Source organism: Columba livia, chromosome 7 (genome assembly GCF_036013475.1).
Source record: "Columba livia isolate bColLiv1 breed racing homer chromosome 7, bColLiv1.pat.W.v2, whole genome shotgun sequence".
NCBI classification, from domain to species: Eukaryota; Metazoa; Chordata; class Aves; order Columbiformes; family Columbidae; genus Columba; species Columba livia.
Genome location: NC_088608.1, coordinates 21,217,322 through 21,232,402, shown reverse-complemented (window position 1 = coordinate 21,232,402; position 15,081 = coordinate 21,217,322). Strand labels below are relative to the sequence as shown.

The 15,081-nt window shown below is 38.9% G+C and overlaps 1 protein-coding gene across 13 annotated transcripts in view; it reads right to left on the bottom strand.

Moving 5' to 3' along the window:
- The window catches only part of MYO3B (myosin IIIB), a 249,370-nt gene that overhangs the window by 184,793 nt on the left and 49,496 nt on the right, over positions 1-15,081 (bottom strand). For 11 of the 13 annotated variants that reach the window (XR_010473849.1, XR_010473850.1, XM_065069731.1 and 8 more), the window contains one exon: positions 9,358-9,503. Coding sequence is in view for 11 of the 13 variants with exons in the window: in XM_065069731.1 (XP_064925803.1) it covers positions 9,358-9,503 (146 nt within the window). In the remaining 2 variants the exon portion in view is untranslated. Of the gene's footprint in view, positions 1-9,357; positions 9,504-12,852; positions 13,327-15,081 lie in introns of those variants that run through there. The other 2 variants (XM_065069737.1, XM_065069738.1) reach the window with 2 other exon arrangements.

Genomic DNA, 15,081 nt, shown 5'->3' with positions numbered 1-15,081 from the left:
AGACAGTGTGATAGCAATAACATTAAAATAGCTTGTCTTCATAGCACAACACACTTTCCCCATGGAATTAATACATGTTTTATCAGATGATACAAACAAAATGCCAGGACATTAACCCTTTACTAGCAGTGTAGCCCAGGGGTCAGTACTGAGTCCCGTCCCGTTCAGCATCTTCTTTAATAACCTGGATGATGTAGCAGAGTGCATGCACAGCAAGTTTGCTCATGTTCCAACGTGAGAAGAGCAGCTGCTGCACCAGAGGGTTGTGCTGCTGTCCAGAGGGATGGAACCTCAACAGGCTGGAGAAATGGGCTGACAAGAACCTCATGCAGTTCAGCAAAGGGAAGTGCAAAGACCTGCACCAGTAAATGCTGGGGGCTGACCAGCTGGAAAGCAGTTTTGCACAGAAGGACCTGAGGATCCTGGTGGGCACCAAGGTGAACATGAGCCAGCAACATGGCCTTGCAGTAAAGGCCAGTGGTATCCTGGGCTGCAGTAGGAGAGGTGTTGCCAAGCAGGCTGAGGAAAGGGAACCTTAACCCTGCTCAGCACTCCACACCTGGAGTACCGTCTCCAGTTCTGGTCTTCCCAGTACCAGAGAGATGCAAAGCTGCTGGAAAGAGTCCAGGAAAGGTTCACCAAGGTTGATGAAGGGACTGGAGCACCTCTCACATGAGGAAAGGCTGACACAGGTGGGACTGTTTAGCATAAAGAAGAGAAATCTCAGGATGGATATTATCAATAAATATATGAAAGGAGAGCAGAAAGAAGACTGACCCAGGCTCTTTTCAGTAGTGCCTAATGACAGGATTAGAGGCAATGAGCACAAACTGAAACACAGGAGGTTCCATCTGAACATAAGGAAACACTTTTTCACTGTGAGGGTGACCAAGCTCTGGTACAGGTTGTGGAATCTCCATCCTTGAATATACTCAGGAGCCATTTGGGCATGGTCCTGGGTAGCCTTCTACAGGTGACCCACGATGAGCAGAGCAGTTGGACAGGATGACCTCCAGAGGTCTCTTCCAACCTCAGCCATCCTGTGATTCCGTGGAAGAAGAGAGAGCCAAGCACACACACTTACTGACATTTCAAAAACACATCAATGGTTCACTTTCTGGGAAATCAGTGATCCTGAACTCTTTGGAAAAATCAAACACAGAATGGAGATTAAAAGAATTTTAACAAAAATGAAACACAGAAGTGCTTCTTGGAAATTTCACTAGCTACCTAACAACATATTTAGGGACCTAAATAATTTTGAAAGTCTAGTCATATTTGACTTGTTCAAGATTATATGAGGAGTCTGTAACCTGCTGAAGTGATCTTGCCAATCCTCAGTCACAGATCTGTATGCTTTTCAACCTACAGATAGGCTCTATCCTTGAATTGCTTTGACATGTTTATACCAACCAAGGAGGATCCCGAGGAGCTTAAATTTCTTCTGCTCATCAGATATTTCCACAGTACTCTTAGATGTAACATGTCACCTTACATTTTCAGTATTTGGGATTTTCTATAAAAATGCAATCACAAAGTAATGAAAGTCCAATGTATCAGACAATAAAATAACATGTAAAAGATCAAATTATTCCTCAGACAAGCACACATAGCTTTTACAGAACTCATGATGCCCTACCTATAACCATAGGCAGAATCTGGTCTTTTGAAGTAGTTTAGTCACATTGCTGTAACTACATCTCACATTCCTGCTAAGAAACAAACACCACCATGCTCTGAAACTCGCATACCCTCTGTCAAATTATTCATCATATGACTATATTAAGCCTGTTCCTTTAATAATTTTAAACACTTCATTTTTTGGCTTTTATTTCACAATAGTAATCAACTCCAAGCTTTACTGTCCTACAATACATACTTGCATTTCAAGCAACAGCAGTAAAACTGTATGCTACATTGTACATCAGTATCACGTCAGTACCAGTGCAGATGGCAAAATTACAAAAAAAGTTGGTAAAGCCAGCTGCAGTATGAAAGGTTACATTACAAAATGTTAATATTTAAATGTTACCTCTAAAAAATAGCATCCCCGCCATGGTTCTTACCTGTTCAGATGGATGAAACTACCTGTAGTACACCAGGTGCTGCACACTGTATACACCAAGCAAAGTGAAGGTGCAAATATTTTGGCTCCTTTACCTCATATGACTAGCCCACAGTCACACTAACTATTGAAGCGAAACAGGTCTATTCTCTCTCTTGACATGATCATACCTGAAAAATTACAATAACTGAATACTCTTAAAAAATTTCTTCAGAGATCATAACCAGCATTAAAGATGAAGTGCACAGAAAGTATAAAGACAATTATACTGCCTACTCGCAAACTACCAGGAACCTGAAGTTGTAACGGGGTAGGAGGTGGAGACACCAGGTTTGATTCTACTAGGGCCAGGTCAGCTCCTGAAGCAGTCAAGCATCACTAAACTCAAACTAATAAGCACTCCCAAGAGCTTTAGGTCTCAACACGGTACAACACAGGTGAAGAACTACACCATTTGATGAGAACTCACAGGCACATCTCCGTCTCACTCCTGCCTATTTAACAGGAATTAATGAAGCATAAAAATTTTTAATGAAATTTCATTTAATACTCAGTTTTCATGGGTTAGAAAATGAAATAACAATTTCTTATCACCAATCAGTTTTAATACAGGTGCCTTCTACCGCTTTCAGAAGAGCAACACTTGACTGATACAGACATGAGAGGAGAATTTGGTTAGTTTCTGTCAGTGTCAGCATAATCTAGAAAATTGCTTTAAATTTACCACCTTCCTGAAACACAGTATCTTCGCAAGATGACCCAAAGTCCTCATTTTACACTGGTATATACACCCACCCTTTCCAGACGATAATGTACAATCTTTATCTCTTCCACACTACTTTTCATAACCATTACTTTTCAAAATTTCAAATCACTGCTACCTTAAGAGATTGTACTGATCTGATGTAACACTTCTCACAAGATAACATCGTTTGAAGAATTTATGGACCTATTTCACTTTACAAAGCTTGAGTGTAGTGGTATTTGAGAATCTTTTACTTTGTAATATTTTGCCCAAACAGACACTTCTAAGTAGTGGCAGCAGATGGAAGAGGTTAAAAGTATCAACTCCCAAATTACCAACTTCGCTAGGCCACTTTCCCTTCATAATTTAGACCCTTCTGTTGGAGATTTGAAAATATATTCTAGACAGATGACATGTTAACAGAATCATTTCATGGTTCAGTGTCTTCGTAGTATGATTTATCTCTATCTCTAGGCATTGGAGGTCCCATTTCAGAAGATTTATGAGGTAGATCCAAGAATTCATTTTGATGAGGAAGAATGTGTGCAACATTGCAAAACAGGACATAAACGTTTGCTCTAAGATAATGGTTCCTTCTCATTGGCAGTTTTAAGAATATGGTCTCACGCGTGTGGTATCGCAACCGTTTCCAAGACACTGCACATTCGGATAATAAAATGTTCATGAATTACAAAGGTTTTTTAAAATTTTCAGTAGTCCATGAAAATGTATCACTGCACATTCATTCAATAAAATGCTAATGAATTAAGAGAGGTTTTAAAAATTTGCAATCGTCCATGAACTTGCAACCCCTTCCAAATCTACATAATACATACAGAAATAAGACCCAGAAGCCTAGTGTCTAATGAAACATTGACTCGAAATTTAATTGGCATTTTCTTCTTCACTTTTGCTATCAGATATTTGCTGCAGACACTACATTTTCTCTAGTACTAGAAAACTGGTTAACCACTGGAAGACGCTTAAGCATGTGGCCCATGGCTCAGGCTATATTATCAAAAGTTTGAAGTTAATACTTACACACCCTTTCCTAAATTGCTTGGCATCCAGGATCCTGCTGTGGAACTCTTGTCAGCTTCTCAGGGGAGTGCAGCACAGTGGAATCACCTACTTTTCATGCCCAACTTGAGAGATGTTGAATTCTGACAGTTCACTTGCCCTCTGGAAATCAGCTATTTTGTTGAGATAAATTCAAGCCTTAATCACATTTTATGTTGCTTGACTCAATGAAAGGAAACCTTTTTACTGTTCCGTTCAAACAGAGAATTCTGATAGCTGCAAGACAGAATTCTAGATAGCAGAAACAGTGTGTCTGATTCAGGATAAGGACCAACAATGTCAGATCACCAGATCACGTATGTAACCTACTTCACACCTCAGGCAGTTTGTAGTTACCGTTTAAAAGACAATAAAAATGAAGGACAGGGAGCAACACATATGCTTGCAGTTTTTCAACTAATGTTTTTTATCTAACAGAAGCATTTATGGGCCTTTCACCAGAATCTTCATATTAAAATCCTTATGCTGAACAACATGGGGGAAGAGAATTGCTAAAAAGAAAGGATAGGTCATGTTCTTTATTTAGAAAGGCACAGAAATCAGACAAGACAGGTGCTGTTCATGTTGAGGAGGTGAAGGAGACAAAGAAAGAGACATGAGTGAGGCTTTGTTATCTAAAATGTCCTGTTAAGAACTATCTTCAAACAAAACACACACAGGATCCTGATCAAAGACAAAAGTATTTGAATATTTTTCCAGCAATGCTGAAAGGACAGAGATGTGAAAATCATGAAATAAAACTAGAAAAAATACAGAGATAGGAACCTCAGAGCACTAACGGAGAATGCAAAAAATCAAACATCTTAGTGTAATCAGAACTTTCCCTATTATGACCTTCTGCCTTACAGACCAGGCTCTGGTCTTTTTTGACAGTTCACAGGGCTATCACTACAAGTTATGTCATTTTTATCTAAATTCTAGCTTGCACAGAGAAGTATGACTGGGAAAATCCTAATTTCAACAGTCTTCCAATGACATATATGGCTAGGATGGGACAGAGAGAATGTTCATGGCAACTGGAATGTTTTATTGTGAGGTGTGATGTTTTCTGTTTATGTCCTCACAAGAGCGGAATGTAAAATATATCAAATAGAAATTACGAAGATAGATCTGGATTTAAACGGGCCTCCTCTTCCAGAAATGCCACAGGATCCAAACATCTTGAGGTCCTATGATACATCCCCAGACACACTTCCTTGCAGACTGAGCTATTCAACCAGGAGCTTAGTCCATTTCTGGTTCAAGTTAAATAATTCAAATGTGGACCTGTATTAGTTGGAGGTGGCAAATTCAACAGAAGTCTTCAGTTTAGGAATGAAATTTTCATCCACCCAGAGAGTTTCCTGGGGACTGAAATCTCGACTATGCTTTGTTGAATATTTAATATTTTTAAGCAGTGTCACTCTAACCTTCCCTTCCATTGTTATAATTGCTGTACAGAAAGTATAGAGAAGCATAATTGCTTACCTACTGGAAGAATATTCAGACTGTGTAACTAGTATCATCTGAATTTAATACCTAATTTCCTTCTTGTTTAGAGAACCCAGTGTATGATGTTTGGCTACTGTTAGCTTTCCCCATTTTCCTGCTTACATTAGCACATAAAAGCAGTAAAAGCCTGTTCTTTGACTTGAGTTCTACACAAAACAACATCTCCAAAGATCTTAGGGGTATGTAACTGCTACGACTGTTAGTACAAAATCATTCATTCAATGGTTGATTCAAACCCTATAAAGTCAAAGTAAATACTCACTGATTTCAATTACATTAATTTAAGACTAAGGCCTAGCTCCACAGCTCACTAAGTTGAAACTCAATGCCAAGGCTAACGGCACAATAACTGGCTCTCTCCAGAAAAAAGCCAATTGCTAAACTGCCATAGAATCTTAACTACCTTGTTCCCTGCTTGGGAATGGAAGAATTCTATGGAAACACACGGAGATTCCTGTATCTAGCTTTGGCATTTTCCACATTACTAACATTTTTAAGTACAGTCGTGAGAACAGATTATTCAGTGCTTGATAACAAAACTTGGAAACTACTACAAAGTTTTCTGCTGATGTAAAGAAATCAGCAGCACACAAAACAGACTGGTCAAGCACACACAAGGCAATATAAATAGAAAGATATGGATCAACTTTACTCAAGAATGTAAGGGAACAAAGAAATAATTCCTGATGACTCTCTGCCTGAGTTACGTCCAAGTGCCAGTTACTGTGAATAGCAGTTTTACCTCTTCTTCAAATTAAAGCAAAACCAGCCCAATCAACAAAAATTATCCTTGGAGAATACATACAGAAATCAGATATATGCATTAAATCAGCAGCCCGTTACATTTATTGCTCATTATTTGCATTAGGTTTTTACACTTCCAGATAGAACGGAGCTTGACTGTAGGGTACCACAGGCACACCATAATTATGCAACATGCTTTGGTGTCATTTGGTGGCAGTGCATTTAGTACATTTAAAAATAGCTGGAAGGTGATTTGTCAGTTTCACATCAAACCACAAGAAACCACAGCTGAAAGAGCTGTTATCAATAAATTAAATTATGTATGTCTGTCAGAAATTAGAGTACAGGTACCTACACAAGGCTGGTGTTATAGACGGTTATCATGGTTCCCAACCCAGGTCTTGAAACTCCGGAATCCCAGAACTGGAAGTGAATAACTTAGCATTCATCTCCATTGTACTCCAATATTAATGTGGTTTGAATGGCAAATTACAGTTGTGAGATAATTTCAGAAACTGTCAACCTCCTGCTAGTTTCCAGGTGAAAGCAAAACCTAGCTGAACAAGTTCTGTCTCACTATACGCCTCTCCGTAGCAGTAAGCTGCAGACTTCACTTGAGAGCAGTGCTGTCACCATCCATGAACTGAGGGCAGCTGGCTGAGTGAGCCCTTCCTCCATCTCACCAGATGAACTGAATTACATCTTAATTTAAATGATGGGTGGAGCAGAGCCTGCTTGCAGGGAAAGCTCAGGCAGGTGGCCTCCTACAGAAAGCAGCAGGCGCTACTGGTTACCACCCATCAGCTGAAACAAGAATTTGAGCTGCATGGATATGCTGCCTCTCATTCACTCCACCTTAACCTAAGCTGTTTGACTGCAGGTATCAGCAGAGCTATTTTAAGATGTGAAGATCCCTGTGCACAGCATGAATGAGAATGACTCTGGAGATGTGACAATGGCAGTCGCAGTTAAAAAAACTTTTTGAGTCCAACTGTAGTCTTACTGAGCCAAAAACTAGGGCTGAGAACTTCAGCTCAAATGCATGGTGGATGCAGAGAAAGTCTTGGGCAAGAAACTGAGAAGCAATAATGAAAAAGAAAGAAAAAGGTGAAAAAAATGAGCAGCAGGGTTACTTTTCTTTTGACTAGACTTAAAATAACATTAAGTCATGTGGCGAAGTAAACCAGGAATTGACTGTACCTTTCCTCTTCTCATAAGGCAGCCAAGGATTACTGAAGAAGGCTAACACGTGGCGCACAAAAGGAGAGAGTTCTTCCAACAAAATACAGCTACCCTGTAGGCTTGCTTGCTTCTAGATGTTATAGTAGCTGAGAATTTGTGTTGGATAAATTCAGAGATGATAACCAAGGATACTAACTACCTGAAAATGGCTTAACATTTGCATTTATAACTTCAAACACAGATATTATCATGAAAGCAGAAATTGTAAAGCTGCCAGATCCCTGAGCCCAGAGGATTTTGAAAATCAAAAGGTGAGCTGCAATGCTTCTCCACATCGTTGCTTGAGCACTCAATAGCCAGTGCTTAGAAGAACCACTTTCAACCTTAGAAGAGCCCAGCCTCAACATTCATGTTGAAAATGCTGTTTAAAATGTGTAAATTGCAGCACAGATATCAGTAACTGCATTAAGATTACTTTTAAACTGTCAAATTACTACAAGAGGGGAATGCACCTTTTGGTCGTATTTTCTACTCCTCTGAGTTGTCTTCAAACTAGTACCAGGAGAGAAGCTCTGTCTCCTATATGCCAGGTCCTCGTGTCATCAAGCACTAACCATAGTCCATTTTATCTAATATGAATGTGCGTTGACCAGCAGCAGGGTTATAGCTCAGAAAATGCAAAGGAAAAGGAAATCTCTTTACTTAAAAATTGCTACCATTCTATTTAGTAAATGTGCCTGTTATTTAATTCGTCAGATAGATACTTCGCTTTTGTTTTCCTAAGTCATACAGAGATACAACAGCAAATAGGGAAATAGGTAAACTATAGATAGAAATCAAAGCCTCTACATGCTCCATTGTATGCACCTTCCTATACCTTGCTGTTACTTTTGGTAAGACTTCTGTCCTTTTAAACTGTTTTGAGCATTGATAAAATTTATTGATACTGCTTCGGTAGTCTGAAGCCTACCTTGATGCCTTAATTGCCAGGACCTGTTTTACACTTGTGCAAAGGCAACAAGACTAACCACTGCTTCAGTATGAATCACTGGAAAGAGTGGTGGCAGTTCATGTCTGAGCTGGGTAGAAGGAGATAACTATATGACACAGAACTCAGCACAACTGTATCTGCATATAAATAGACTTCATCAGAAATGCAAATTGCAATCAGAGGAAATTTTAAAAGCCTATGATAACTGTGCAGATAACAAAAGGTCAAACATTTGTATTGCTGAAGGTTTTGAATTGTCATCAGTCAGTGGCAATTCTTTCCTCATAAGCAAAACGTGGAAAAGACAAGTATATGCCAGTCTAATCAATGACAGACAAATTCTTTCTATATTTTTTTCTACTATTACAACTGTTCTGTTGTTAAACTCTGGTTTATACTGTCAATCTCAACTTACTCGGGAAGACTCAACAAAATGAAACCAAAATGAAACTAAAAACAGACAGCAGGAAATAATACAGCTAATTTACATGACTATAGATAGAGGTGATTTCTATCTCTTTTTCACATCCATGTATGAAAATCCAAATATTTTAACATGTTAACATCCTCGAGTAAATGAAAAAATCAATTATTACAACGGTTTACTGAAATTGCCAGACTGCTTCATAGCATTGGCAAAATTGTGTTGTTTTCTTCCACACTAAAACAAGCCTAAGACTGCAGAGGAATAACATTCAAAAATGTTATTCAGCAGTTACAAATGATGGCTTCTTCCTCTTTTGCAACAAATGTTTTCATCAATAGTAGCTAAGAAAAGTACTTTTGAAGGGAGGTACCTTGATATTATATGATTTTATATTTTAAGACAAGAATAAAATAAATATATAAATCTTCATCATGTCAATGCACTCTAAATATAAATTATTGTAGAAGTCAAGCTGAAAAATAAAAGTCTTTAACATTACAGCTTTTTAATCTATTTTCCTATGAAAGATTCTTAGGATTTGAAGCACAAATATCTACCAAATATTTCTTTCTCCTTTGACCAGTTTGCCTTTGAACAAACTAGTGAGTGAAGAGAGCCATCTAGTGCCATACCTTGGAATTTTAAAAAGTGTTTTCACTGGATGCATGTCAAATAAAGGAGGGTCTCCATCCCCCAGTTCAATAGCTGTTATTCCCAAGGACCATACGTCACATCGAGCATCATACGAGTAGTCATACTGCTGTTCACAAGCAATGACCTATCAGAAAAAAGCAGATAAAACAATGCTTTAACCTAATGTACAATTCACACCATTCTAGCATGACATGCAAGTACTTTTTGAGTCATGTCTAAAATTCTACATAGCTTTCAAATCCATATCTTTGCCCATATATCCCAGTTAGGAAAAGGCCCACAAAAATGTAACAGCAAATTAGAACTTCTCATAGGTTTGTTTTCTTTAAAAAAGCCTCCCTCTTTTTCTAAAATACGTTAAGCTCCATGAAATGCTTCAACTATCTACACAAAGGACATCACTCTACTAAATTATTTTTTTAGATATCACTTCTTACACAAAGCTATTACCATAGCAGAGAACCCTGTCGATGTTATTCTTATTAACTGCTATGACTATTCATGAGGACAGACTGATTTGCGCAGCTGTTTTTTAGATAAGAATATCCCATCAGTCATTTCTGCTTTTTTTTTTTTTTTTTCAGTTTGTCTCTACTAGATTTGAGTAGTTTTAAAAAAAAAAAAATATTAATTAACATTCCATGTACCTTGTCTAAGAAAAACTGAAGTTGGCAGGAATCTCTGCTGGGATATCAGCAGCGTTTTACATCACGAACTTGATGCACACTTCTGGCTAAGCCACTGTTTGCATTCTAATCATAAGGTAACTATTCATCTAAGCTGGAAGCAACTCTGTACCTAAATGTGAGATGCAGACTAAAGTTTAAATTTAGCCATCACCTTTGCAAAGGGATGAGCAAAAAATCACAGCTTCACTGCCTTTTATTCTATCATGATTTGGAATCCTGTTTCAATTTTGCCTTCCCAAGTCTTATCAATTAGACCAACTGCTTTGAAAATTTGACAGATCTCAACATATTGCTAGTATCAGCTTCCATGATTTTTCTCCTAGTTTTAAGTATTGTTACTAATTCATAATTAAGATAAACAGAACTTCTGACAGCATGTCCTAGGGTGGTTGCATTTATGTTCTAGATGATTTTTTTTTTTTTTTTTATCATTTCTGTATTAGTTCTGAGTACTTGTGTTAGGGCTTCCATTTGGGACAAGGCTTTGCAGAGGTACCAATGTGCAAGTCAGCATCTCAGGTATTTGCTGGCAGAGAGCCACTGGCAGTCTGCTGGAAGAAAAGCTTTCCCAGACAAGTTGCAGATTCCAGCTTAACCTCTTGGTTACTTTCTCCATAAGCTGCACCTAACAGAGGGGGTTCCCGCCTCTGGTAGAGATTCTGTCCAACACAGGCCCATAGGACCTGTCCATCTCTTACTCTGGGACTCATGACTCCATCATACAGCACTCATCATTTACTTTATCAGAAATCAGGGGTGTTGAACATACTAGTTAAAATAATACTGAAACGTTTGTTGGTTTGGTTTTTTTGGTTTGTTGGGTTTTTTTTTTTTGGCAGTACAGTTGGACATTAGTTAAGTACTTTGCTATATAGTAATAGTTCTTTTCCTAGAGCAAATCAGTTTAACAAGCTACACTAAAATAATATGAGCATCAACGGGGTTTGCACTCAGAACGAATGGGGGGAAAAAAGTATACTGCAACTGCTGTTTCAAAAAAGAGAAGAGTCTTTGAGATTTTCTCAGCTTCACAATGTATTACCTGCCAAACAAAGAGAAAGGAATCTATAATGCACCTTAGTATGTCTTTGCTCCACAGCCAACAGCTACACCTCCAGTAAATACGGTACTACGGCAAAATACTCTCATCAGGGGGAATTAAACACCATCAGATTCTCCTCGATTCTAATATCAAAGCCTGCAGCTATTCTTTTACAAAAAATACTCCCCTTAATCTGCATTCTCTTTGTTTACAAAAATTCAGCCAGTGGACCATGCAACCCAGTATATTTTGGACAGCTTGACTACAGTGAGATCAGCCTCATAGAAAACGTACTAATACAAAATGAACCACTTTTCTGACACTGAGTATACAGCCATGTATATGAACTTATGTACCACTTAGAGAAACACATGCCACTAATTTTACTTTTTAAAGCAAGAATCAGATGTTCAGTGTCTTCTTTGAAGAAAGGTGCTCTTTGGCACTTCGCTTCATATATTGGCTAGCAGACAACACTCTACCTTGAAATCTGAAGAATTCTCTGAAGTTCTCTCAGTCACAGTTTACAAACTGAGTCCTTAGGAATGCCCTAGTCCTGCTTTGTATTGCAACTCCATGCAGAGCAAAAGTGTCTAAAAGCCAAATACAAAAAAAAGAAAAATGCCATTGACTTCTCTTTTATTATGCTCCTATCTCTATTAGGAACTCAGAGACACTCATTTTTTGGAAACACCTGTCTTTTTTGGTTGCACTTCTGGAGCTGACAGTGCCTCTCAGCATTGCTGATGCTTGCTCTGCCCAGCGGGGCATGAAGACAGAGAGCCCAGAAGAAATGATCTGAAACTGCAGAAAATGCTACTTCCTTTCTCTACCTTGTGCAACAACATCACCACATCTGTACTTATTTTATATTCAGCAAAATCTTTCCCTGCTTGTGCAAGCAAAAGAGAAGACACAGTTTGCTTTGCTGCAAACAGTATATTAATGCTAAAGCTTCAGGGGTTGATGTAGTTAATCTTGAAATTTGCCAGCCAACACCATGGGAATAAGTACCAAGTCTCTCACTTCAGCATAGACTGGTTACGTGCACACAGTGGCCCAGGTTGCTAAGGAGACAGGCTGTCACCTTCTGTATTAGTTGTAATTTCATCACAATTTCATGCCCAGCCATACTGCCATGGGATGGAAAGCACCTAAACACCACACAGAAACAGACAACGTGATGGTAGTTTTCAGCGTTAACTGTGCTGAGGGTGACACTGGGACAGGGTGAGGATGGGGGAATCCACTGGTCTAGCAAAGCCTGCACACAAGCATATCAGTCACACTAACTGGAGGGAATTTAGAGAAGTCAGTCATCAGGCTTTCTGTGTGATTTATCACTTCTACAGAAACACAAAACTTCACAGAGATACACAAGATGATTCACACCATGACAAGAAGACTTTATATTCAGGGATATAGTTCTACTTGTTCTGAAATCAATGCAAAGATTTCTTTGAACTTCAGCAAGTCTGTAAGTAGATCACAGGTGGACTGAAAAGAGGAAAAACAGACAATATGGAGAAGTAGCTGTTACATGTACAGTGGTCGTACTGACTTGTGCGCAGAGAGGAAGCTATATATGTTTAGCTGAAGCAAAATACATCAAACCCTTTTAAGTCTACCCAGAACTATTAGAAGTGAAATTATTTTCATTTTGCCTGAGTATTTACAGTTCATGTACAAAGTATAGCTGCAAGCATAAGGCAATACCGATAACAGCAGTACAGATGTGCTACCTGGAGACGACTGCTGCACAATTAGCGCTGGTGACCTGCCCGCAGAAAGGAGTCCGGAGGTAAAAAGGCTGATGCTCTTGAAGCCAGGCAGTGCTGTACTCGGCTGACGTAGCTAAGCAGCTTATGAGGTGTGTGAGCACAATGCTGAAAAGCACTACGTATGTGAAATGAATGTGGCACAGAATTGTTACCCTTGCTGCAAGGAGAACAAAATTGCTAGCTATGCAAGTCAATCGAAACAAACCAACTGAACTTCTGTGCTCCACCTGACCCTATGTAATCCAACTTAATTTATCTACATAGGAAATATAATATTAAATATTGTTCTAAGTCCTATGCACTGAAAAAAAAAAAAAAAATCATGATAGCATTTAGCAGCACTGGGGATACTGAATTATCCAGCCCAAAGTGATACCTTTCTATCTCTATCCCTCCCTCGCTTCCTCTTTCCCTCCCTGCCTCCCCTCAAGCACATTCACATAATTCAAAAAAGGGCAAATTTGTGATTGAAATTGGTTCCATACTCCCCCATTTTCTTGTTTGGATTTCAGTTCCTTATTTATTATCATCATAGAAACTTTCCCACGGTGTATCAGAAAATAATTACGTTGTTAGAAATGTTTCCAAAATACAAAGTAATGAATATTTTAAATAATTCTTATGAGTAATTATCACAATTAATGTTGATTGATTGAAAATTAATTATATGTCAAGTTGTCAATTGTGTTCTAACAGCTGTGAGTAATCAATTTTTATTTTTATTTTTTAACTCACACAAGTGAAATATTCCTGAGACCATTAGACTGTTCTGGCAGCAGGCTACACTTTTAGGGAAACATAATACCTTTTATTACACCAAATGACACAGTGAGGAAAAACAGGTAAGCTTTTGAGTACACAAATCTATTTTGCTTTATACCACGAGATCATCACAGCTTCAACATTTCTAATACTAATGTCATTGACACATTTTGTTTCTGACCCACAGGTTTACTCCTCAGCAGTAAGGATATACACTACACACCTCACATAGATTTGTAAATGGTGTTTCACAAATAAACTGAAAACTCAGAAGCACCTCCAGCTTCATTAGTAAACACACTTCATGTAGGGATCTCAGTGCAGGGCAGCGTGGTATTAAAATTATTTTCTCTACTATTTTTTGTTGTTGTTGTTGGCTTGTTTGGGGGCTTTTGGTTGGTTGTTTTTTTGTTTGTTCATTCGTTTATTTTGTCACCCTACATGGAAGTTTTACAACCTTTCCATAGCTACTGTTTAGGTTAGAACAGAAGCTTCTGCAGCCCCTTCAGACCCCTTCACAAGATTCTGGCCATGTTATCAAGGGAACTCGGAAGGCACTGAGGTTCCCTCGAGCTGCCACCTCCTCTCCAGCCCCTCCTGCCATGCCAGCCCATGTGGAGGGCAGGTCTCCTGCAGGCCAGGGAGGAGGTGACGTGTTCTGCCAGAGCCAGCTCTGCAGGGAGAGCTCACTGCTGCTGTCCTGCTGTGCTCTCTGCCTCTCTTGTGTGCCTTGTGTCCCCTCCACAGAAACCTCTGTATTCCAATTCAGCTTTCTGAATTCCACTGGACTTTAAGCAACTTCAGCGTAACTCCTTACTACTGCAGCTGCTTAAAGCTTGGGTGTGAGAGCCACAGAAAATTAAGAAAGGGGGGGAGGAAAAATAAGCCCAGGGCAGAAACTGCCATTGCTTTTATTTCTTTATTCAATTCCTAAAGATCTGTGTTCCCAAAAAAGATAATTTTGTTTAAATCATGCTATTGAACTCTCAGAAGGTGGCATCTCAGAGTCACAGGCATTTTAGTCATTCGTGTTCATTTAGAGACCTAATTCTATCCCACATTCTGCCCCTGACCTGGCTGTATGTCTTTAAGCACGTCATTTCACCTCTGTCTCCCTCAGTTTTTCCACACAGTCTTGCCCTATCTATTTAGAGCAACGGTTCCCACTCTTCTTCCTCCACCTTCCCATTCTTACTCCATACCTATTTCCCATCTGTACCACAGGACTGCACCAAACTCAGTGCTGCATTTTGAAAGGACAGCTAATATTCACAAAAAATAACTTCCAACCCACCATGACGTCCCACTACTTTAAGCTCCTGAAAGCAGGGATGTCATTTCAAAATATATGCCAAACAGGCAATTCCTTCACAGCCTAGGGGGCCTAATATACTGTCATAAATATAGTAATGTTAAACAACAAGCAAA